Source organism: Talpa occidentalis, unplaced genomic scaffold (assembly GCF_014898055.3).
Source record: "Talpa occidentalis isolate TD23 unplaced genomic scaffold, MPIMG_talOcc4v2.1 talOcc4.11, whole genome shotgun sequence".
NCBI classification, from domain to species: Eukaryota; Metazoa; Chordata; class Mammalia; order Eulipotyphla; family Talpidae; genus Talpa; species Talpa occidentalis.
The window spans coordinates 25,034,071-25,059,688 of record NW_023601104.1 but is presented as its reverse complement, the minus strand read 5'-3'; the positions used below and the strand labels follow the sequence as shown (position 1 = coordinate 25,059,688).

The following is a 25,618-nucleotide window of genomic DNA, read 5'->3' as shown; positions in this document are numbered from 1 at the left end:
TAATAGCAGCAATCACCCACCTTCGCTAACCAGCTCACTATTGTCTGACTGCTTACAAGAGATGATCTTCTCCACTAGTTGGTTGTAGCTGCAGTTACCAACAGCTTTTACAATGTCATCAATCTAGAAAACAAACGACTGTGTCACTAATCATGATAAGATATCCATATCATTCTTTAAATTTTTTTCTAATTCAATATTAAGTATATATTACTTATGAAAAAGAAAATCAAACTAAAATCAACACCTGTTTCCAATTTTGTTTACAATTTAACATTATGAAAAATATGGCTTAGTTGTATTTCAGTTATGCACAAAATAATTAAATGGGATTATTACAAGTAACTTTATTTCTTAAGGTTGTAAATATAAGAAGAGATCAGTCTAAAAAAACCCAATGATTTGCATTTACAGCAAGGCAAACATAAAGATGTTAATTGATAGAATTAACAAAGTTTTTCCATTTTATTTACAATGCAGTATAGTGAAGATATGAGCAGATACAAAGAACCTTTGATGCTCAGCTAAGTAAGGTCTTTCCTTTGAAAGAAGATCTTTTGAGGGTAGGATTCTTTTTTTTTTTTTAAGATTTATTTTTATACAAGAGCTGGGGCACAGGCCAGAGGCACGGGAGGGTGAGAGGTTTCACCAGAGACAGAATGGGGAACAGAACAGGCAGACGACCCAAATACACTGCTGAGAGGAGCAGTGGTAACGACAGGAGAGGTCTGCCATGCCATGTGGGAATTTCCCTGGCCGGCAGGGAATCAAACCCGCGCTGCAGAGGCTGCGCACAGCTTCACAGTGCTGCGCTCAACCCACTGCGCCACCGGGGAGGCCAGATTCTATGTTAAAGCATACAAAAAGAGATAAAGGTATGAATTCAATTTTTGATTTATTTAACATGAAAACATAGACCCTTAAGAAGCAATTTGAGGCACAGTCTCTTGGATTTTCATTATTTTTCTCAATAACTTTACTGTTTACACAATTTTCTTCAGTGACTCAACTTTATTGTCTTTCTAAAGAATATGAATTTTCAATCCTAAGAATCCATAAAAATACAGCCAGACTAAGACAAGATCAATACACAAGAATCAGCTGGACTTCTATAGACTAGCAATGAACAGTACAAAGACTCAAGCTTTTATAGGCAGAATCTCTGCATTAACATTTCCTTTAGTCAATTGATTTGAACACCTTTAATGCATTAATAGGTACTGGGTGCTGTTAGAAAAACTGTAGATTCAACAATGAACAAAAGAGATGGTCTATGCTTTATGTCATAAAGTTATATTCTAAAGACAAACAGTAAACCAAATAAGCAAATATATAGCATGCTAGGTAGCTGTATGTAGTGGTATATGGCTATTTTAATTTTTATTATAGTATTCTATAGTATGAATATAGCATAACATATTACATTCAACATACAAATATATTCATAATATACCAACCTGTCTTTCTGTTGGCTATTTAAATTGCTTTCATATTGGTAACATGACAAATAATACTACTATGAACATTTTCGTAGAGTTACCCTGTTCTCCATAGCAAGAGTTTCTTTAGAGACCATGCATTATCAAATTGCCAAGTCTTAGGACATGGCAATTTTATTTTATTTTATTTTAATTTTTTAAAGATTTATTTATTTATTTCTACAAGCACTGGGTACAGTCAGAAGCGCGGGAGGGTGGGAGAATTCACCAGAGCCAGAGTGGGGAACAGAACAGGCAGACTGATGAAATACACCGCTGAGGGAAGCAGCGGGCATGGCAGGAGAGGTCTGTTGCACCATATGGGACTCTCGCCAGTGGCCAGGGATGGAACCGGCGCTGCAGAGGCTGCGGGCAGCTTTGCAGCCCAGCGCTCAACTGCTGCACCACCAGGGGAGGCCCTATTCTTAATTTTAACAGGTAACTCCAAACTGTTTTCTAAAGCAGATGGTTAACTTATATTCTCTTCATCAGAAAACAAAAAATCTACATACTGCACACCTTCTCCAACACTCAGTATTGTCAGACTTTCATAAATGCTAGTCATTCTGATGTGCATATACTGATATCTTATTTTGCTGTTAACTTGCATTTCACTGCTGTTTAGTTCATATATTTACAAGCTATTTGGGTATCTATTTTTGTTAATTACCTATTCAAGTCATTTGTTCCTTTTTAAATTGGGTTGTCTATCTTAAAAAAGAGTGTAGTTTTTTATATCTTCTTGATATTAATCCTTATTCATTATATAATTTGCAATAATCTGCTACTCTGTGGCTTCCTTTTACATTGTGTTTGGAGGGTGTAATTTCTTTAGACAAACACATGTTCCCAATTTCCATGCTGTCAAGTTTACCATTGTTCTTCATGGTTAAGGCATTTGTGTCTTGGTTTAGAAATCCTTTCCTGTCTTTAAAGTCAGAAATACACTCTCAAACTTTTGCAGTTTTATTTTTCACAATTAAACATCAATATATATGGAACAGAATTTTACAGTGTGAATCTTGGAAAACAATTCCTTTTATTCCTAATTTTTAAATTGGCATTCTAAATGGTTTTTCTAATTGTCTTAGAACGCTTTTAAATGAAAGGGCTGCTTGTCCTCCATTGCTCTAAAATGCCCAATTTCTTAAAAATAAATAAACAAAATGCCCAATTTCTGTCTATATGCATGGTTATTTTGGTCTCTTTATTCTTTGCTATTGGCCTAATTTTTTTTAAAAGATTTATTTATTTATGCATACAAGAGCTGAGGTACAGGCCACAGGTGTGGGGGGTGAGAGGATTCACCAGAGACAGAGTGGGAAACAGAACAGGCAGATTGACTGAAATACACTGCTGAGGGGAGCAGCGGGCGAGTCAGGAGAGGTCTGCTGAGCCATGTGGGTAGCTCCCTGGCTGGGGATTGAACTCCTGCTGCAGTGGCTGCGGATAGTTTCATAGGTTGCATCTTAACCCCTTGCACAACCAGGGAGGCCCCATTGGCCTAATTCTTAATTACCATACTTAAAATAGTTCATATCTGGAAAAGCAAGTCCTCTCAATTTGTTCTGCTTCAACAATATCTTGGTTTCTCTTCCTGGCACACTGCATATTTATATAAAATCTGCTATAAACCTGTTTTTGGGTTATATTGAAACTAAAACTTATTTTAGAGAGAACTGACACCTTTATAAAGTCAGTCTTGAAATTGGAATTCTAAGAACAAAGTTGAGACCTCATTTACACAGGTTTCTAATTGCTCTTACATTTAAATTTATTTTCAGATTTATTCCTAAGAACTTAAATTATGTAAATGACATTTAAAATTTTTCATCTTCTGTCATTTAAAATTCCTTTTGAAGCTTTGTTGACTTTCTTCATTTATATTTTTCTATTTTAAGACTTTCTGCTCTTAAGATGACTAGATAGTTCATTCATTTTCAGTCTTTTCTTTTACTTTCATATATAAATTTAGCTCCTTTAAAAGCCATGTTAGTTAAATCTCTCAGGTTTTGACATGAATTTACTCTGTGTTTAAAATATTCTTTAAGTTTCATTGTGATTTTTGATCCAGTTTCTATTGTTTTCACTGATTTTTGGTTTAATTGCAGTGCAGTCAGAGAATATTCTATACTCTGTATGGGATTATACCTGAGAGGAGAAAGCATACATTGTACAAAAATGAATAATGGTATTATATATATATATATATATATATATATACACACACACACACACACACACACACACACACAATTAATTTAAAAAATGTTAGTACATGATAAAAAAAAATTTATTGAAATTTGCTTCATGACCCAACTTTAGTTGAATATTTCATGAGTGTATAAAAAGAATCTATACTCAGGTTCCTGAAAAACAAGGAAAGACTAACAAAATGTCATGAGCAAGAGGAGACTAGAAAGATATGATCAAATATAAAGTGATACCCTTGATTTGATTCTGGAACAATTAAAAAAATTAGTGGAAAAATTGGTGAAATGTAAATGAAATTATAATATAGTTAATAATGTACAGTATTAAATTTATTCATGCTTTTTAAAAAAAGATTTATTTATTTATGCATATAAGAGCTGGGGTCCAGGCCAGAGACGTGGCTGGTGAGAGGACTCACCAGAAACAGAGCAGGGAAGAGAACAGGCAGACTGACTGAAATACACTGCTGAGGGGAGGAGTGGGCAAGACAGGAGAGGTCTGCTGCACCATGTGGGTTTCTCCCTGGCCAGCTGGGGATTGAACTCGTGCTGCAGAGGCTGCGTGCGGATTGCTTCATGGTGCGGTGCTTAACCCCTTGCGCCACCAGGGAGGCCCAAATTTATTCGTTTTGACACAAGTATCATGGTAATGTAACATTAAGGGAAAATGGGTTAAAATTATATGGAAGTCTCTGCAACCTTTCTTTGCAATTGCCAATAAATCTGAAATTATTAAAATATCAAGTTTATGAAAATATCAATTTTATTGATTTTTTTATTAATTTTTAAAAGAATATATTCATTAGAATTTATTTTCTGCTTCTACCAGTTATAGAGAAAGATATATTAAGATCTTCTGGCATGACAATCTTCTTATAATTCTATTAAACTTTGAGGATATTTATCAGATGAAAACATTTTGTTTTACATTGTCAAAAACTGACCTTTGCTTTTTGTGACAGTTCCCAAGGGTCCAAGGAATGAACAGTCAATCAGGGTATTTGTTTTCCAGATGTCTCCAAGAACATACAAATTTATAATGAATATATCTTCTTGGCAAATTAAACGCTATCATTGTTAATGCTTTTTAACTTAAAGTTTATATTCTTTCCTAAATTACTACAGATATATCAGTTTTCTTTTGAATAGCAATTATATAACATCTCTTTTCCTCTTTTTACCTGCAGTCTTTCTGCATAACTTCATATTGTCTTATATGTGTCTTTTATAATTATAATTGCATGAATTATAATTATATGAATCAATCTACCTACTTCCTACCTACCGACACAATTCCAGTCTCAAAATCTGTCTTTTAACTAAACTATTTACACCTATTTATATTTATTATAATTATTTATATATTTGGATTTATCAAGTACAATATTCTCTCCATTCTTTTCTTCCTTCTTTTTGGATTAATTTCTCTTCTAATAATTTAGTAGTTACTCACTATTTTCTACTCTTTTTATGGTTACTCTGAAAAAACATTATCCAGTAGCACACTCTGTAATAATGGAAATATTCCAAATACGTGTTGCCCAGTAAGTTACCCATTAGCTACATGTAGCTACTAAGCAATTGAAATGTCTCTAATACAATTCATAAATTATTTTTTTATTAAAAATTTCAATTTAAATAGCAACAATTGACCACATATTAGAGAGTAAAGTTATAGAAATAGTAACATCTATTCCTACCATTTCAGAGTCAAAAGTTAATTCTCTCCTCTGGGGCTTCTCTAGTGGCACAGGGGTTAGTCTCAGGGCTATCAAGCTATCGCCAACCACTGCGGCATGAGTTTGATGAGTTGGATCCCTGACCAGGGAGCTAAGCCACATGGTGCAGCAGACCTCTCCTGTCTAGCCCACTGCTCCCCTCAGCAGTTTATTTCAGTAGATCTGCCTCTTCTGTGCCCCACTCTGTCTCTGGTGAATCTTCTGACCCTCTGGCTTGGATCCCAGTTCTTGTATGCATAAATAACTTTTCCAAAAAAAATTAATGCTCTCTTCTTTAACAATTAGTTGTGGAGGGGCCTCCCCGGTGGCGCAGCGGTTGAGCGCTGGGTTGCGAAGCTGCCCGCGGCCTCTGCGGCGCCGGTTCGATCCCCGGCTGCTCCCCGGCCACCAGCGAGGGTCCCACATGGCGCGCAGACCTCTCCTGCCGCCCGCTGCTCCCCTCAGCAGTGTACTTCGGTCCTTCTGCCTGCTCTGCTCTCCGCTCTGGCTCTGGTGAATTCTCTCACCCTCCCGCGCTTCTGACTGTACCCAGGGCATGTATAAACAAAAACAAACAAATAAAGAAAGAAAGAAAGAAAACATGCCTCTATATAAAAAAAAAAAAACAATTAGTTGTGGAATGCTTTATCCTCTTCCCAGCTATTGTTATTATTTTTTCATTGGCTAAATGCATTTTAAATTTTATTTATTTATTTTTAAAGACCTATTTTTATTTATGCATGCATGCAAGAAATGGGGTATAGGCCAGAGGTGTGGGGGGGCAGGGGTGAGAGGACTCATCAGAGACAGACTGGGGAGCAAAACACACAGCTCTACTGAAATACACTGCTGAGGGGAGCAGTGGGTGAGACAGGAGAGGTCTGCTGTGCCATGTGGGTTAGCTCCCTGGCCAGGGATCAAACTCATGCTGCAATGGTTGGCGATAAGTTGATAGTGCTGAGATTTTTAACCTCTATGCCACTAGGCCCAGGCTAATGCTTTTTTTAACCTCAAAAGATAATGTTTCTTGATAAAGTTAAAGTCATTTATATTTATCCATATATTACCATTTTCTCTCTATCTATTCTTCTATCTAGGATCACTTAACTTCTTAAATCCTTGTTTAGAATTTTTATTAATGATGGTCTACTGGCAGTAACATATCTTCATTTAATTAACTTTTATTTAAAAAATTTTATTTTGTTTTTTAAAATAAAGATTTATTTTTATTTATTTATGCATACAAGAACTGGGGTGTAGGCCAGAGGTGCAGAGGGTGAGAGGATTCACCAGAGACAGGATGGGGAGCAGAACAGGTGAATCTACTGAAACACACTGCTGAGGGGAGACAGGAGAGGTCTGCTGTGCCATGTGGGTCAGCTCCCTGGCCAGGGATTGAATTCATGTCATAGTAGCTGGCGGTAGCTAGATGGTGCTGACTTAACTCCGTGTACCCCCAGGGAGGCCCCTATTTTGCTCCACTCTTGAAACATAATTTTTCTAGGGGTAGGATTATAAATTAGTGTATGTCTTCTTCAACACAGTGAATATCTGATTTTCACTGTCATCTGTGGCCTCAAATACTATTAATAACTACTAATTAATAATAATAATCAATAACTATCAATTAATAATGGAGCCACTTCTCAGTGGCTGAATTCTGGTGCCCACATCTAAAGAACTGCTGGTATTTATCTGCAGAACACATAATCAGACTACAAAGAATTAGCCAGTTCTGAGAGATATTTCATACAGACCTATGAATTTCAAACTATTGCCTTTTCCTTTTCTCTAGGTAACAGAATTATTCTGTCAGAAAACAAGTAAGTAAAATAGTTTAAAAAGTACAATTCTCAAGCCCTTCCAAGCATTTGGAAACTATTGTATTGACCAGAAAAGTTTAACAATATCTGTCCTACATTAGAGTACCTTTATTTTCTTCAAGCAGATGAATTCAACTGTTCACCAGATAGTACATACATAGCTACTTATTTTAAGAACTCTGGCTTAAGTTGCTCAGAGTGTTAGCTCACTCACCTCAAGTATCTAGAATTGTCATACACAGGATCCAACATGACTCACTTTGGAGGTATAAACTGCTAGGCAAGTTTTAGACTTTTCAGTGAAATTCTTGGAGAAAGTACCAATACAGATACAGATGCTCTGCTTACAGAAAGTCATCTTTTCATTGCCCAGAATACCTGTTGCTTTTACCAATGAATAGGGATATAAGAAAAAATGCTGCCAAGACCTTGCTATTATCATCTCTCCTTCTCTACAGCTAATCATGCATCCATGCTTCATCCTTCATTCTATATTTATTGAGAACCTACTATGTGCCTTGGCACTGTCCTAAACAATGAGAAATAAGAGCTCAGTCTTCATAAAGCAAACATTCTAGTGCGCTGTGACAATCAGGTGAAGAAATAAATAATTCCACATAATGATGAATGGTAAAAAGTTTTCAAATAGGATGATGGGAGAGTAAAATATTAGGAAAAAGGAGTGTGACTAATTTTAACAAATTGGTCAAGGGGGCCCTTTATGATAAGGTGACATTTGAGCTAAGACCTGATTAACGATGGATCAGAATGTGATGATCTGGAAGAACAACGTATTAGGGAAGGAAAAAAGTGTTATACAGTAGGCAATCAACTAACACAAAATCCAAGACAAGAATGAATTTGGCCTATATGGAGAACAGAAAGCCAGCTAGTGTTACTGCTAGTAAAAAAAAAAAAAAAAGTAGAACTATATGCAGTGAAGTTGAACAGACAGGCAGAATCTATATCAAACAGCATGTAAAAACCCAATAAGGATTCTGCATCTTATTTTATTTGGACTTTGGCATGACAATAAAGGAGAGGGGTATTTTGTGCTCTGAATGCCATGACTACTCAATTTGGGAAAAGAATAATCTTTTCAACAAATGGCACTAAGACAATTGGATATCCACATGCAAAAGAATAAAGCTGGATCCCTCCTTCCTCTAGCCATATATAAAACTCAACTCAAAATTTATTATATTCCTAAATACAAGTGCTAAAACTATAAAATTCTAAGATAAACATATTGGAACAAATCTTTGTGACTTTGGGTTATGCAAAGCTTCTGGTTAAATTTTGGATACCAATAAAAGAAAATATAAATTGGACTGTATCAAAATTTAAAACTTTTTTGCTTCAAAGGATACTATCATAAAAGTGAAGACAATCCATAGAATGGGAGAAAATTTTTGCAATTCATATGTCTCACCAGAGACTTAGAGCTAGAAGGCATAAAGAACTCTAGCAACTTAGTAATGAAAAGATAAACAAGTCAATTAAAAATGGGCATGGGATCTGCAGACATATTTTTGAAGAAGATATATGGAAGGCCAAGAAGTACATGAAAAGATATTCAATTTCAGTAGTCATCAGAGAAATGCAAAAAATCCACAAGAAGATATGTTTCTATACCTACAAGTATGACAGTAATCAAAAAGTCAAATAACAAACACTGGTGAGGATATGAACTTAACTTTGTAGTTGGCCCTAACTCCTTGTAGTTAGAATCAGAAGCACTGGGCAGATTAGCAATCTGGAAAGTTTATCCTTAATCTCACAATTGGCTAATTCTGTTTAAAACCACAAATATTTAAGATGACAATATATAAATCTAGAGGAATTTATAAATTTTTACTACATTTGTGTCTACATAATTTAAAATTTTATACTTACCTGAGGGTCCACTAACCACCCATGGTACAAAGGAATATCAAGGAGATCAAATACTATGCATTCCGGTGTATATTCAAACACTCGAACACCAGTGAATTTTACATTTACATCCAAGCCTGTCTGTAGTTTGTGCAAAATTGCCATAGCATCACTCATATTCTAAACATAGAAAAGGGAAGAGTAAAAATGAGAAAAATCAAACAATAGGCATTTAAATGCAAGCATAATTACTTCTAATTTTCCATTTTATCCAATTTATGTATCACCTCAACAAATTTTTGTTAAGTACCTACTATATACAAGGTACAAACCTATGTTCTAAAGATTTAATGTTGCTAAAATAGAATAGTGAGCAAAAAAAGTCCCTAACCTGACACAACTAACACTGCACTGTAGAAGACAAATATGTAAATATACAACATAATGTCAGGTATTAGTAAGAAAAATTGATCAGGATAATGATGTACAGAGTGATAAGGATTAGGGATTTATTTTAGACTAGGAGGTCTAACAGACAAAAGTTTCTAATCAAATAAGAAGGTCTCTCCCACTCTATAATTGAAAATAGGATCTTGAGAGGCCTCCCTGGTGGCCTAGGGGTTAACTCTCAGCACTATCACAATGCTTGAGTTTGATCCCTGACCAGGGAGCTAACCCATACATGGCACAGCAAACCTCTCCTATCTTGCCGGCTGCTCCCCTCAGCAGTGTATTTCAGTAGATCTACCTGTTCTGCTCTCCACTCTGACTGGTAATCCTTTCACCCCCACACCTCTGGTCTACACCCAGTTCTACAAAATAAATAAATAAATATTGAAAAAACAGAAAATAGGATCTTGAAGAGATTTGCACACCCATGTTCATGCCAGCATTATTCACAATAGCCAAAAAGTGAAAGGAGCCCAAATGTCCATTGATAGATAAATGGATAAAGATAATGTGGTAAAATACAATGGACACCTAATCTTAAAAAGAAGGAAATCCTGTTTCATGCAATGGCACGGATGAAACAAGAACGTTAAGTTGAATGAAATACGTTGTTATAAAAGGACAAATACTGTATGATTCCACTTATATGAGATTTCTTAAGTAGTCACAGTCATGGAAAATCATGGTGGTTGTGAGGGGCTGCCAGATAGGAAAAAAGTGAAGTTGCTTGATAGGTGCAGAGTTTCAGTTTAACAAGATTAAAGTGCTCTAGACATCTGTTACACAATGTGAATATAATTAATGCTACTGCACTTAAAAATGGTTAAGAGAATAAATTTTATATTGTTTTGAATCACAGTTTAAGAAAATGAAGAAATGAGCTATTAGATCACAAATTGACACAGCGGAAATTTAAATATACAGTATTGAGTAAAAGATTAGTCAATCTGAAATGGCTACATACTATATGATTCCAAATTACATTGTGAGAAAGGCAAAACAATAGAGACAGTGTAAAAAACAATTATTGCCTGGGATTAGGCAGAGGCAGAATCATATAGGCAGAGCTTAGAGGATTTTTAGGGCAGTAAAACTATTCCTTATGATACTATAATGGTAGGTACATATCATTTTACAATTGTTAAAACCTATAGAATGAATCACACTAAGAGTGAACCCTAGTGCCAAATGATGGGCCCTGACTTATAATTATGTGTCATTGTAGATTCATTGCTTATAACAAATGCCTCATTTTGGCAGAGGGTGTTGATCGTGGGAGAGGTATATGGTATATGTATATGGGGAGAGTGGCAGGGGTGGACAGTGTTACATGGGAAATCTCTGTATTTTCTATTCAACTTTGCTGTGAACTTAAAATTGCTTTTTAAAAAGGCCTCTTTAAAAATGATGTTTAAATAATGACCAAAGTAAAATGCTGAGCCTTAGGAAGCTCTGGGAAAAGTGCATTCCAGATAAAGTGAACACTAGGGCAAAAAATCTGATGTAAAAGTGAATACATTACTGTGTCTATGGAACAGCAAGGAGTCCAGTATGGTTGGAATAAAATTAATCAAATGTAAAGTAGTGGGAAATAAAATCTGAGAGAAAGACAGAAAGATTGGATCACAAAGACTTGGCCAATTTAAGGAGTCATTCTGTCCATATCAGTTTTCTCAATCAATATGGTCACATAAAGTCTTTAATGAAGATTATCCTATAACATATTTTCCTAAACATCTTAATACATTAAATATGGACTACTTACTAAGGATATATTTGACAGACAAAATAAAATGCAATAGATACAATTTAATAAGCTTCTACTGAATCCCTACTGTTAGTCAGACATTGCCACATACTAAAGATATAAAATAGGAGTAGAATATAGTCTACTGGAGGGGCTAATAGTAGAAAGGGTAAACATGAAATAAACCCTTTTATATTAAAAAGGGTTTTTATATGAAAAAGAAAATTTAGGTAATAAGAACAAAGTTCTGTTTTACCAAATAACTTATAAAATTCCACTTTAAGAGACTGCACAGCCAAATTGTTATTAAAATGCTTTAAACTTATGAATAAAACATTATAATATAACACTGTTAGTCTTTGCCCTTTCTTAGTCTCATTTTTTTCTAATAACTATATTCCTCCCAAATAATGTATTTTCTCAAGCTTTCTCAAAGTTGATCCATTATAATCAGCTCACATTTTTCCTTTCAGTGTTTTAAAACTTTTTCTAAAGCTATAGCAATGATAAATCTGAGAAAACAATAACAACAGTGAGCAATCTTAGGATTAATAGCTCTACTACCACCAATTTTTTAATGTTTATTAACATATTCTTGGCTACCAGTTGCCCAATTTTCTATAGGATAAATATAATTTGTAATAGTTCATGCTTTATCTGCTTTATTTGTCTTCTATATTTTTATAGATTATATAGTATTAAAATTATTAAATTGATACTATTTGATGAACTCCATAAAGATTAACATAACTGATAAAAAGCAAATTTATAAACAAAAGGTTAAAAAGAGTAAGGATTTTGCCATATGGTTCCTAAATCTAAATCATGATCATAAATATAAAATATAAATCCTAGGGATGATAAGAAAGAATTACTATTGGTTCAGTTAAGGCAGTGGTTAAGCTGTTTTTTAGAATTTTTTCCAAAGGTACTTCTAAGAGAGTGAAGTATTTTAAATTTAAATGTAAAATTTATTTTAAAAATATATTTGCAGTCATTTGGGAAAAAAACCCCTTTCTCCCACCACACACAGACATACAATGTTTTCTTGTATTGTCAGGGTATCTATCATTAAACAAGGAAAAAATATGCTCCTTGTTTACAATACACCTTCTAGTAAAGAGGTTTTAATTAAGATGATTGCAGTTCAGCATTGGTCCTTCTAAAATTTAGGCTTAAAAATTTCTTTTCACATAAAATTATATAGAAAAGAACTCTATTACATCACACCTGTGGAATATTAAATGCCAACTTATACTCAGCCCTATCAGTTTGGTACATACTATTCTCAAAACCAATGGTAATATAATCATAATACCTTAGTTGAAATTTTAGAGTTTATTTAAATGAAGGGTTCTTTTTGTCTGACGTGTTTATGAGAAATGCAAAGAGTTGTGAGATATTGTTTGCTTTGACTGTGATAAAAAACTGTACTTTAAATCATTTTCTAGGAGTATAGATACTTAATGAAAGCATATCCTGAGACTGCAAGATGAACTTGAAACAAGCCAAAAAAATTGCTGCTGTCCTTTGCAAACACTCATCAGTCAAAATTTTGTTAAGGTTGTTTAACAGATGTAAAATGAATTTTGAGGACGATACTACAAATACCTTTCATAATTCCTAATTTCAAGTTTTTGTGTTAATTAAAACAGACTAATTCCAATAAAATATATGGTACTTCATTAAAAATATAAAAACAAATTTTAAAAATCTATAAAAAATAAATTTGATAAATGATATAAATTGAATCTTACCACTTTATACTTATATCATTTGGAGGTTAGTATAAGATTTCATTTGAAAAGGTTTCTATTGCTAAAAATATTTGAGGGCCTCCCGGGTGGCACAAAGGGTTAAGTCTCAACACTATGAAGCTATCACCAGCCACTGCAGCGTGAGTTCAATCCCCAGCCAGGGAGCCAACCCACATGGTGCAGCAGACCTCTCCTGTCTAGCCCGCTGCTCCCCTCAGCAGTGTATTTCAGTAGATTTGCCTGTTCTGCTCCCCACTCTGTGTCTCTGGTGACTCCTCTCACCTCTCCACACCTCTCGCTTTTTCCCCAGCTCTTGTATGCATAAATAAATAAATCTTTAAAAAAAATTGAAAATTGTTGCTTTGCTACAATTTTACTACAAATTGCTTAATATACCCATTTGGTGTATATTTTACTACAATTTTACTACAAATTGCTTAATATACCCATTTGGTGTTCGCTATATAGATTTCCAGCCTTGCACAGTGATGTAATACATGTTCACTTTTAGATTCCATTAGAACTATATTACTCAAATATTTAAATTGAAGAAATTTTGCAATACTGAGTTTTGCTTCCCTTTTTGCCAATTTGGCACCGGTAAAAGTTTGTGAAAATGGCTGCTTTGAAAGTATGTTCCAATGATATCTGTTTCTCCCCTGGGCTACTCTTCCTTCCACTCTAAGAGCCTGATCCTTCTTGCCTTTTATTGGCAAGTTAAGGAAGAACACTTAAGAAAATGAAGCTCAATTTGCTTTCTTCCAGCTCTAAAAATTTGAGGCTGGTGCCCCTCCTCCATCACAGAACAGAATCTTTGAAGACCTTGCCAAAAAGTATGGACACATTAAAACTATGAAACAGCAAGTTTTGTCTTAATGACAAACCGCAGACATTGTTTGCTCAACTTTCTCCTAAATATAAATTGTAACCAAAATGAAAATGCATCATACATTGTGCAAAAATGGAAAATGATGTAAGAATTATAAAAAATAAAATATTCAAAAACAAAACCAAAATACCTATATATAAATTGTAAAATATAAATAAAGTATGAGTGAACAACAAATTCACTTGAATGTTGATTTTTCAGGGAAAATACCAGAATATCACCCTATATAGATCTGTTGATACTATCTATATTTCATTGTCTTTATATATGTTCACATAAAACCAAGATCAACAAAGTATGGCATGTGGGTCAAATCTGGCTGTGATCTATGGATGGTTTTTAAATTTTTAAAGGATTTTAAAAAAGAAAACAAAAAATATGCTTGCAAAGCCACTGACAGAGACCAATGAATACATATGTAAGTTGAAAGTACATATTTAAATACAACAAAAATTGTAATTTATGTCTATTACCTGCTCATAGTTTAGACGTTGAATTTCTGAAATTTCTTTTGGCTTTGCTTCAAGCATGTAATCTCCTGTAAAGAAATTGTGAAGTTGTCTTTTAAAAATACTGCTTTAATTCTGATTATAAAACAGACTTTGATTATACATTTTAGTAATAGGTAACATAAAATTGATCCCCCAGTTCTATTCACAGAATATTTATACTGTTTGCTATAATCTCACATATTTTCCAATGTATAGTGCTTATGAATTTTTCTTCTGGTTTACAATATATTTGAGTATCTTTACACGTTACTACATTTGAAACTCTAAAAGGCTATATCAAGTTTCATTGCCAGCAACAATATAGGTATTACCCCATTATTTTTATAACAATGGTGCTATCAGTCATCTAAATCTTTAACTTTCTGATAAGTAAACATATTTTTTGCATCTAAAAATTGATATTTTTTCATGTATGTACTTTATTTTTATTTGGTAGCACCTTTTTAATATATGTATGTCCTTTTAGCAGATGTGCCCTTTTAAATCTATGTGGCACTTTTTAAAACATATGTATCATTTTAATATATGCAGTACATTTTTAATATATGCAGTACATATTTAATGCATTTAGTACATTTTTCCTTTTTCTTTTTTGTTTTTTTCTTTTTAGATTTATTTATTTAAGGATACAAGCACTGGATACAGTCAGAGGTGAGGGAGGGTGAGAGAATTCACCAGAGCCAGAGGGGAGAGCAGAGCAGGCAGACTGACGAAGTACACTGCTGAGGGGAGCAGTGGGCGGCAGGAGAGGTCTGCGTGCCATGTGGGACCCTCCCCCAGCGGCCTGGGATTGAACTGGCGCTGCAGAGGCTGCGGGCAGCTTCGCAACCCAGCGTCAACTGCTGCGCCACCAGGGAGACCCTCCTTTTTAATTATATATCAACTATATAAACTTCTTCTCTTTGACTTGCATGCTAATGAAAGCATCATTTTTTTCATTACAAACTGTAAAAGCTTTTTCAATTAGAATTGAAAACATCGTAACGTTTCTGTTATATGTGTTATAAATTTTCCCTTCATGTTGGCTACTGACTTTGTAGTGATATTTTGGTCTATTTTTTGCTGTACAGAAATACTTAATTTTAATATAGTCAAATTGGGCCTCCTTGGTGGCTCAAGGAGTTAAATTTCAGCATTACGAAGCTACCAGCAGCTACTGCAGCAGGAGTTTGACTCCACACCAGGGAGCTAACCCACATGGTGTAAAAAACCTCTATTTTTCCTGCTGCTCCCTTCAGCAGTGTATTTCATAAGATCTACCTGTTCTGCTCCCCACTCTGTCTCTGGTAAATCCTCTCACACAAACCCCTCTCCCAACACACACCCTGGCCTGCACTCCAGCTCTTGTATGCATAAATAAAATAAATCTTTAAAATATATAGATAGTCAAATTCTTCTGTTATAGCTTCTGGGCTTCATGTTTAGAAAGATCTTTGCCTCTTATGAATAAACAAGCATGTTTTCTCATGTAATTACTTGTCTTTTTAATGTTTAAATCTTTATCTCACCCTTATTTTGAAATAAACAGTGATATATAGAATAAACTTCTCACCCAGTCTTCCAAATCACTAACAAGTTGGTGAAATTGTTTTTAATATAGCTAACTTAATTTTCTAGTTCAAAATAAACTTCTAAAGATTGCATCAAGTATTCTTTTAAACTTTCCAACTCTGACAACAAAGGTATGTCTGAACATCAAGATATTCCTATTTGTGCTTTTATTTAGAACTTATATTATTGTGAGCTCTCCTGCCTCCCAATGACTATTCAGGTGCCTCTCCTTTTCTTTCTCCTCTTCCTAATAAACTTGTCTTTTTAAAATGAAAAAAAAAAAAAAAGAAATTATTGCAAAGTCTGATTAGTAATAACATTATTCCATTAAGTACAAGGACTCCAAAAGTACTAAATTAATTGACTCACAGAAATAAATAGGAAGTCTATTTAACAAATATTTTTGAGTCCCTAGTACCTATAGATGGCACATTACATATTTATATGTTGAGGTTTTGATATAATATTTAACTAAAAACAAAACAAAAAACAAAATGTAACTGAAAACTGTGGGTCTGCTAGACCTAAGCGGCTGCTAGACTTAAGTGGCCTGCTCAGCCACCATTATAGTTACCTGCAGTTCTGCATTCCTATACAAGGTCAGAACTGCACTTCAGAACTGGTCAATCAGCCACAGGAGCCAAACCTTGCAAGGTGCCTTTCATATCAATCAAGAGCAGAAAGCTTGACCACTCTGGGAAGGGTATGCATCAAGAGGTATGACTGGTAGGGACTCCCTGGTGGCGCAGCGGTTGAGCACTGGGCTGCGAAGCTGCCTGCAGGGCCGGTTCGATCCCTGGCCACCAGCGAGGGTCCCACATGGCACACAGACCTCTCCTCAGCAGTGTCCTCCATCTGTCTGCCTGTTCTGTTCCCTGCTCTGGCTCTGGCTCATTCTCTCACCCTTCTGAGCTTCTGACTGTACCCAGTGCTTGAATAAATACATAAATGTAAAACAAAACAAAAAAAACACTTAAAAAAAAAAAAAAAGAGGTATGACGGGGCGCTGAGGACGGATGCATAAACTTACTCCCCACTCACACATCAGGAGGTATGAACAGGAACGCCCGGGGGCCGAGGATCAATGTATGACAAGGGACCCCAGAAGCAGATCAGTGGAATACCTTGTTGATAAGATTAGGACTGTGGCCTGGGGTCTGGGTGTAGTTTTGATGACAACACTTGGTCATCAAGCTGATAACATGGTCAGCAGATTCATGTCCCCCCAAGCCCTAGATGACATTCCTGAGTTTCACCCATCCTTTTCTCCTTGTCCTCCTAACGCAGGTGATGCTCTGTGATTATTCTATCAATAAAAATGGCCAGGATCTTGCTCTCAGCAGCATCCTGCCTTGTGCAGCCTGCTCCATGACTTCCGTGTCTTTTTTCAGTGTGGTGTTGCTTGAGTCAACAGAAAACTAAGCTTTCTTTTGAGTAATTCTATATATTTATTTAAATAATAACATAATTGCTACACTTATATGCTATATTTCACTTAAATTCTGTATTTATCCTGATAAGAGACCATATGTGATTTCCTAACACTTTTACCTTCAGGATGAAATATATAATTTAATATTAAATGAACCTAAGAGTAGAATAATTATTGGGAAAAGCTATGATAAGCAACTCCTTACCTGAGGCCAGGAAAGGTATCTGGACAAGAGAAGGATGACCTGACCTAGGAAGGCATTCTCTTAGATGGACCTCAATGATCCTAATCTCCTGGTATTCACACCTTTGTGTAAGCCTTCCCCCACCCTCCTTGAATGTGGATTGGATTTACTGGATCACTTCTAGTGAATAAAATATGACAGAGTTATCTGAAATGTCACTTCCAAAAATAGAATACAAAATATTGTGGCTTTTGTCATGGTGCTCTTTCAACTTGCTCACTCTGCAAAAACCAGCTGCCATGTCTTAGTTGCCCTATGGAGAGGCCCACATGGCAAAGAACTGATGGAGGCCTCTGGTCACAGTTATTGAGGAACTGAGGACCTCAGTCCAGCTACCTATGAAGGACTGAATACTACCAACTACCAAGTGAGTGAGCTTCGAAGCAGAGCCTCCCTTTGCTGTGCCTGGACATGAGAATGCAGCCCTAGCAGACACCCTGACTCTAACCTCAGAGACACCTTAAATCAGAACTACTAAACTAAACTATACCCAGATTCCTAATATACAAACAAAATGAGATAATAAATGATGACTTTCAAGCCATGGACTTTTGAGTTGATACATACCAATAGATATCTATATTTTTAAGAAAGTTTAACAAAAGAATCAAGTATTTCTTAAAGGCTGGGTTTGCATTTCTGAGGGAGCATCATTCAGTTTTAGACATGTAAAAAAAATCATCTCTTGTCTAGTTCTTTAATCCATTTTAAGTTGGTTTTTGTGCATGGTGTGAAGTAGTGGTCAAGCTTCATTCTTTTGCATATAGTGACCCAGTTTTCCAGCACCATTCCAACCACGATGGAGAGCTGTGTGGAGATTTCTTGAACTACTAAACATAGAGCTTCCATATGATCCAGCAATTCCACTCCTAGATATTTACCCAAATGACACAGAAACAGTAATTCCAAAGGGCACCTGCACCCCTATGTTTATAGCAGCACTATTTACAATAGCCAAGCTATGGAAGCAACCCAAATGCCCAAAAATAGATGACTGGATCAAGAAGATGTGGTACATATACACAATGGAATATTACTCAGCAATCAAAAAAAGATAAACACATGCAGTTTGCAGCAACATGGATGGAGCTAGAAGGGATCATGCTCAGTGAAATAAGTCAGAAAGAAAAAGAAAAATACCAGATGGTCTCACTCATAGCAGGAATTTAGAAAACCTAAATAAGAGACCAGGAAAAAGACTAATCAATACAAAGTAAAAATCAAAATCAACAAGCAACTTTAAACCAGAGACACACTACGGAGGGGGGAGGAGGAGAGGCAGGGAAAGGAAGGACTAGAGTCAAAATAAGGAGGGAGGTGCAATTGTATGGGGAATATAATCAAAATGAAAATGCATACATTGTGCAAAGATGAAAAAAGAATTATATAAAATAAAATATTTAAATAAAAAAAATCATCTCTTAACAGGGTTGTTTTGCTCAATTTATCTAACCTTTGCATCTGAAATTGGTTGACAATAATATTTCCCTCAGGAAGTATTTATTGAGAATTATATTTAATAATGTGTTAAAGCAAACATGAAGACATGAATGCTTCACTTAAAAAACTAATAATGTGATTGGGCAAAGAACACACAGGAAACAGACTAAAATGATAGAGTATAACACAGTGTAAAACATAATGTCTTAAGTACCAAATGAGTTTGAAAGTGGTAGTGATAAAGCTTACAGAACTTATATTTATTTATTGAAGGACCTAGTACCTAAATTGGATTCAGAAAATCAACAGAACTTGGCAAGGCAGTGACGTTATGCACTCTTTGAGGGGGAAACAGTGATAGCAAAATCACAAAGATGACACATCATGGCCATATGGACAACTTATAAGAAAGTTTAAACATAAATATATGTTGCAGAATGGTGGGAAATATATGACTAAATAAACTCGAAACTATAATCATAAATAATTGCTGATAAATTTGGTTGCTTGTGAAAGATCATGAAGAATCTTTGTTTTTGTTTTTGATTTTTTAAAATATTTATTTGTTTGTTTGTTTGTTTATTTATTTATTCATACAAGCACTGGGTACAGTCAGAAGCGCGGGAGGGTGAGAGAATTCAGCAGAGCCAGAGAGGGGAACAGAGCAGGCAGAAGGACCGAAGTACACTGCTGAGGGGAGCAGCCGCGGTAGGAGAGGTCTGCGTGCCATGTGGGACCCTCCTTTGGTGGCCGGGGAGCAGCCGGAGATCAAGGCCGCGGACAGCTTCGCAACCCAGCGCTCAACCGCTGCGCCACCGGGGAGGCCCTGTTTTTGATTTTTAAATAGGTTATGGATGAAACTGATGTTTAAGAATATAACATAGGGCCTCCCCGGTGGTGCAGCGGTTGAGCGCTGGGCTGCGAAGCTGCGCGCAGCTTCTGTGACGCCGGTTCGATCCCCGGCTGCTCCCTGGCCACCCGATGAGGGTCCCACATGGTGCGCAGACCTCTCCAGCCACCCGCTGCTCCCCTCAGCAGTGTACTTCGGTCCTTCTGCCTGCTCTGCTCCCCGCTCTGGCTCTGGTGAATTCTCTCACCCTCCCACGCTTCTGACTGTACCCAGTGCATGTATAAACAAAAAAACAAAACAAAACAAACAAATAAATAAAAACATGCCTCTAAAAAAAAAAAAAAGAATATAACATAGGTATGCAGGCTAATTTGGAGGAGAGAGGAAACAATAGAGCTTGCCACAAAACATGGTGTGAAGTATTAATATACAGAGAGGAGGAAAGATTTCAGAGAAAGAATTCCCAAGACTTTGCTATTAATGGGCTATTCCAGATAAACAGAAATCAAGAAACTAAAATCTGACAGCTACAAAAAATGGAAGAGAGATTTCGGCAGTATTTGGCTTTTCCTGGTGAGCATTTGGGAAAGAGGAGACGTGGTCAACTTTGAGCAAAATTAAAATACTTCAATATTAACCTCACTTTATGGTATTTATATTTTAAAAAATAAACTAAATTATCTTTTTAAAAGTCAGACAACACTAACATCCCAACTAAATTTCTTCCTTAGTATAAAACTACACTAGCCTCATCATCATACAAATTATTTTGGATGGTTAAGGTCATAGTATACATTCCAGTTTGTATTGTGTTTTTTAATATTCTTTCTACTCTCCATCTATATTTCCCTACTTTATTTTCTCAAACCTCCTAGCACTTCCCAATTTGTCATGTTCTTTTCTCTATGTCAAAGCTCTCCAACAAGCTTGCCCATGTTTGGCCATCAAATGTACTTTGCTACATCTGATACTGACGTATTTTCTGCTTTAATACATTGGTAATAAAAAATTCCAGGGCCTCCCTGGTGGTGCAAGGGGTTAAGCACAGCTCTGTGAAGCTATGCACAGCCTCTGCAGCATGGGTTTGATCCGAGTTCGATCCCCGGCCCCCGGCTGGCAGAGAAAGCTACCCACATGGTGCAGCAGACATCTCCTGTCTCACCCGTGGCTCTCTTCAGCAGTATATTTCAGTCAGTCCAGCTGTTCTGTTCTCCACTCTGTCTTTGGTGAATCCTCTCACCCCCACACCTCTGGCCTGCACCCCAGTTCTTGCATGCATAAACAAATAAATCTTTTAAAAAATTTTTTTTTTAAATTCCAAATGAAAACTCAATCTTCCTCTAATCTCTGCCAAACAAATTTCCCACTCCCTGTGATTTCTCAGCTAAGTGTTAGAAAAACAATAGTTTCTCTCATAATCTTTCTATTAGTGTTTATTAACTCAAAAGCATTTCTGGTTCCTCCAGAGAAGTGGAATAATCTCAAGAGGGGAAAAATCAAATAGCTTAGAAAATTAAACAATTTATTCTGGCAGGTTTGGTTCTTACTTTTGGTAGGGCAGAGTCTTCAGAATTTCTTTTTTCATACTATCTCTGCTCACACCCCCACCTCTCATAGGAAATTATTACTTTCATGCTGCCCCTGGTAGCTGATGACTCACCAGGACTTCTAAACCTCTTTAGGTACTCTAGACATAGATATTTCTTCATCAGTTTTTCTTTGCCCCTATTAAAATTCTTTATCCTACATCCTGCTTCCTCAGGGTTTTGTTAGTGAACAGTTAAATAAATTTAATATATCAAGACGTGCTAATTTGCTTTCCAAGAAAAATGCCATGTTAACATTTTTATAACAGAGGACACTTACACAGCTACACTGATTGCATTGTTGATAGCTCCAAATAACCTGCCCACAGAGCATGCTCGGTAAATATTTAATGGATAAGAAAACAAAAAGACAAGTCATGGGGATTTCAAATACTTTATCAAAAACACTTTTGACTGGTGGAGGACAAGAGGGCTATACTTTTGAGTATGAGCCTTTCAGCATTCTTTAATCACATAACGAGCCCAGATAGGGACGGCACATTCTTTAACTTCTCTGAGTTTTAAGAGGAATAACAATTTGTGATAATTTTATTTCTGCTCCAATCTCACATTAGTCACTCTATACTTATGACCTCTGGCTGTGCTCCTGGGTCTCTGCCACAATTGTATTCTTCACTTTAGGAAACAGTCTTTCCTGTGCCTCACCCACTTTTCACACCCATTTGCAGCCAAACTTCTGGAAAGTTATCTGCACTTGAGGCCCTTACTTTTTCACCTCTTAAGATGTTCTTCAGCTCACCACTCCATTTCCATCCCATTGCTGAACCGGCACTGTCTTGTTCCCCAAGGAGGCAAAAACTAATTCTTGAGGGAAAGGGTCAAAAAGATCTTAGGTATTACAAAGCTTTACTACCTTCGAAGGGCCATACTGCATGAAGAGTCTCTCTGTGCTATTAAAATTTCCTAGAGTGGGTGCTTAGGACAAACCTGTCAAAAAAGTTCCCAATAATGAAATAATGAAAAAAAAGTTGAGAAACATTGTTCTACCCAAGCTCTGCATGCTGGGAAACTTCGAGAAACAATCCTGGACCCTCTTATCTTCCTTTTTTCTTTATTATTTATCTTAATGATCTCATCAATTTTCATAGATTTAAAAAACATTTTTATACTGATGACACTTAAATTCTTATCTGATTTCTCTGTCTCTGGAATTCATGGTCTCTCATGAGAAAAATCACCTAGTTATTTTCTTCTTTTAATGGTCCCATGACCTTCTTTTCTAAATGAAATTTGGCTCTGTCTTGATGACAATGCAGCCTTCTCATGCAATAGCTCTTTTCTCTCATATTGCTATAAGTAAGCTTAGAGGTGGGACAGACACCTACCTGCTCCTTATTGTCATTCTGACCCCCGTCCTGAAACTCCTCAATTTTAATGTCATTGATAATATTTCCCATTAACCAGCTACCTTCTTGCATTCCTCACTAACTTTGGGATTGATCACCCTCATTCATAGTCATTCCTCTCTCCAATACAAATCCTGACATAATTTTTGGTAATTTTAATATTCATAGACATGATCAATTTAATATTCTGATCTTTCTGAACTGGACCTCTTCTCCAACCAAAATCTTCTATCTACCTTAATCTCAGATACTCATTTCCCATATTCATTACTAGGCTTCAAAAATTCTTCAGCTCTATCAGGAACTACTATCTATTAATTCCAGTCTATTTTCCTCAACATATTTACATCCTTATTTCTCCTTTATGCAATAAATTCTATGGTCCATCATTATAATCACTTCAACACACGCCAATTGCTGAAGCTCTTCAACATATTCACTTGACAAAAAACCAGGTCTGGTTAAATCCTGCTTCTCCACTGCTGAGGCCTATAGTCATGCTGACTTGTCTGACCAATCTCAGAGGTAACACCTAGGAATCATATAACATCTCTCCATTCATATCTCCTATTCTTCTAGACAACGATTTTATATTTCCCTCTCATTTCTTTTTTTTTAATTTTTTTTAATATTTTTTTTTATAGAGGCATGTTTTATTTATTTGTTTGTTTGTTTGTTTTTGTTTATACATGCACTGGGTACAGTCAGAAGCACGGGAGGGTGAGAGAATTCACCAGAGCCAGAGCAGGGAGCAGAGCAGGCAGAAGGACCGAAGTACACTGCTGAGGGGAGCAGTGGGTGGCAGGAGAGGTCTGCGCGACATGTGGGACCCTCCTCCGGTGGCCGGGGAGCAACCGGGGATCGAACCGGTGCCGTAGAGGCCTCGGGCAGCTTTGCAACCCAGCGCTCAACCGCTGCGCCACCGGGGAGGCCCTATTTCCCTCTCATTTCAACAATTCCTCCTTCATTCGCACTCTCAGCTGATGATATGGCTTCTTATTGCACTAGAGAAAATAGTAGTACTATACTACAAAAGCTACAAACTACCACAACTACCTTCTACCTAACTATCTGCATTCATTTTTTTTATTTTTAATTTTTTTGTGGTTTTATTTTTATTATTATTTTAATTATATATATTTTTATATCATTTTTCATTTTTGTACAATGTATGCATTTTCACCTTGGTTATAATCCCCATACAATTCCCACCCTCCCGCCTTGTGTTGATCCTATTCCCTCCTCCCACCCTGTAGTGTTTCTCTGGTTTATAGTTGCTTGTTGATTTTGATTTTTACTTTATTATAATTAGTCTTTTTTCCTGGTCCCTTATTTAGGTTTTCTAAATTCCTGCTATGAGTGAGACCATCTGGTATTTTTCTTTTTCTTTCTGGCATTCATTTTTAACACAGTTTGTCTTTCTGCCTATTGCTATGAATGAACTATACGTACTTACACAATATAAGGCCAATTCCATTTATTTAAAATAGTCTTTTTTATTCCCTAACTCCCATTTTTCTCTTCTTTAAATAGCTTTTGAGATTTTGTTCACATAGCATATAAATAACGCATTTCAAATATACAATTCAATAATTTTAAAGCATAATAACAGGTTTGTGAAATAATCATCATCATTATCTAATTTTAGAAGAAAAGAAATTCTTCTAAATTTCTAAAAGAAATTCTGTACAGTGATCCCTATTCCCCTCCTGCTGCTATCCCAGTCCTAAGCAACCACTAATCTTTCTTTAAAGTATATATATGTTATAGCATGTATCAGTACTTCATTCCTTTCTATGACTGAGTCATATTCCACTTTATAGATACACCACATTTTATTTATCCATTGATGGACATGGGGGTTGTTCCAATTTTTGGACTATTATGAATAATGCTGAACATTCCTGTACAGTTTTTATTTCTCTTCAGTGAAATTGTAAGATCATATGTTTAACTTTTTTTAAAAAAAAGATTTATTTATTTATGCATACAAGAACTGGAATACAGGCCAGAGGTATGGGGGGGGTAAGAGGATTTACTAGAGACAGAGTGGGGAGCAGAACAGGTAGATTTGAAATACATTGCTGAGGGGAGCAGCAGGCAAGACAGGAGAGATTTGCTGCACCATGTGAATTAGCTCCTTGGTGGGGGATCAAACTCGTGCACAGTGGCTGGGAATAGCTTCATAGTGCTGTGCTTAACCCCTTGTGCCACCAGGGAGGCCCCTTTGCTTAACTTTTTAGGGAACTAACAAACTGTTTTTCAAAGTGGCTGTATAATATTATATTCCTATGATCTATGTCTGACAGTTTCCAATTTTCTCTTGTGCACACTCCAATTAGGTTTTCATTCCTTGTACTGGTTGAGGTAACCAAGGACTCCTTATGGTTCAACCAAAGATCAATTTTTAGTCTTCAACTTGTTTACTTATTAGTATTTGATTCAGCTAATCTCTCACTTCATTAAACTCTCCTGCTTTTCCTTTACCTGGATGATCATATCTGTTCTTCCTTTTTCCCCAACCTCTAATCACTGGCAAGTCCTAGACTCACTCCATTGATGTTTTCTGTCTCTATCTACAGTCATTCTCTTTGTGATCTCATTCAGGCTATCATTTATGTGTATTGCCTGCTCCCGAATGTCTAATAACAGACTAATTCTATACTGTCCAATCTAGTAGCCAGTG

At 36.0% G+C, this 25,618-nt stretch overlaps 1 protein-coding gene across 1 annotated transcript in view; it reads right to left on the bottom strand.

Moving 5' to 3' along the window:
* The window catches only part of MINDY2 (MINDY lysine 48 deubiquitinase 2), a 77,881-nt gene that overhangs the window by 32,535 nt on the left and 19,728 nt on the right, over positions 1–25,618 (bottom strand). The window contains exons 3-5 of the mRNA XM_037502574.2: positions 14,424–14,488; positions 9,129–9,287; positions 21–123 (exon numbers count right to left, since the gene is read on the bottom strand). Coding sequence (XP_037358471.1) covers positions 21–123; positions 9,129–9,287; positions 14,424–14,488 — 327 coding nt within the window. The remainder of the gene's footprint in view (positions 1–20; positions 124–9,128; positions 9,288–14,423; positions 14,489–25,618) is intronic.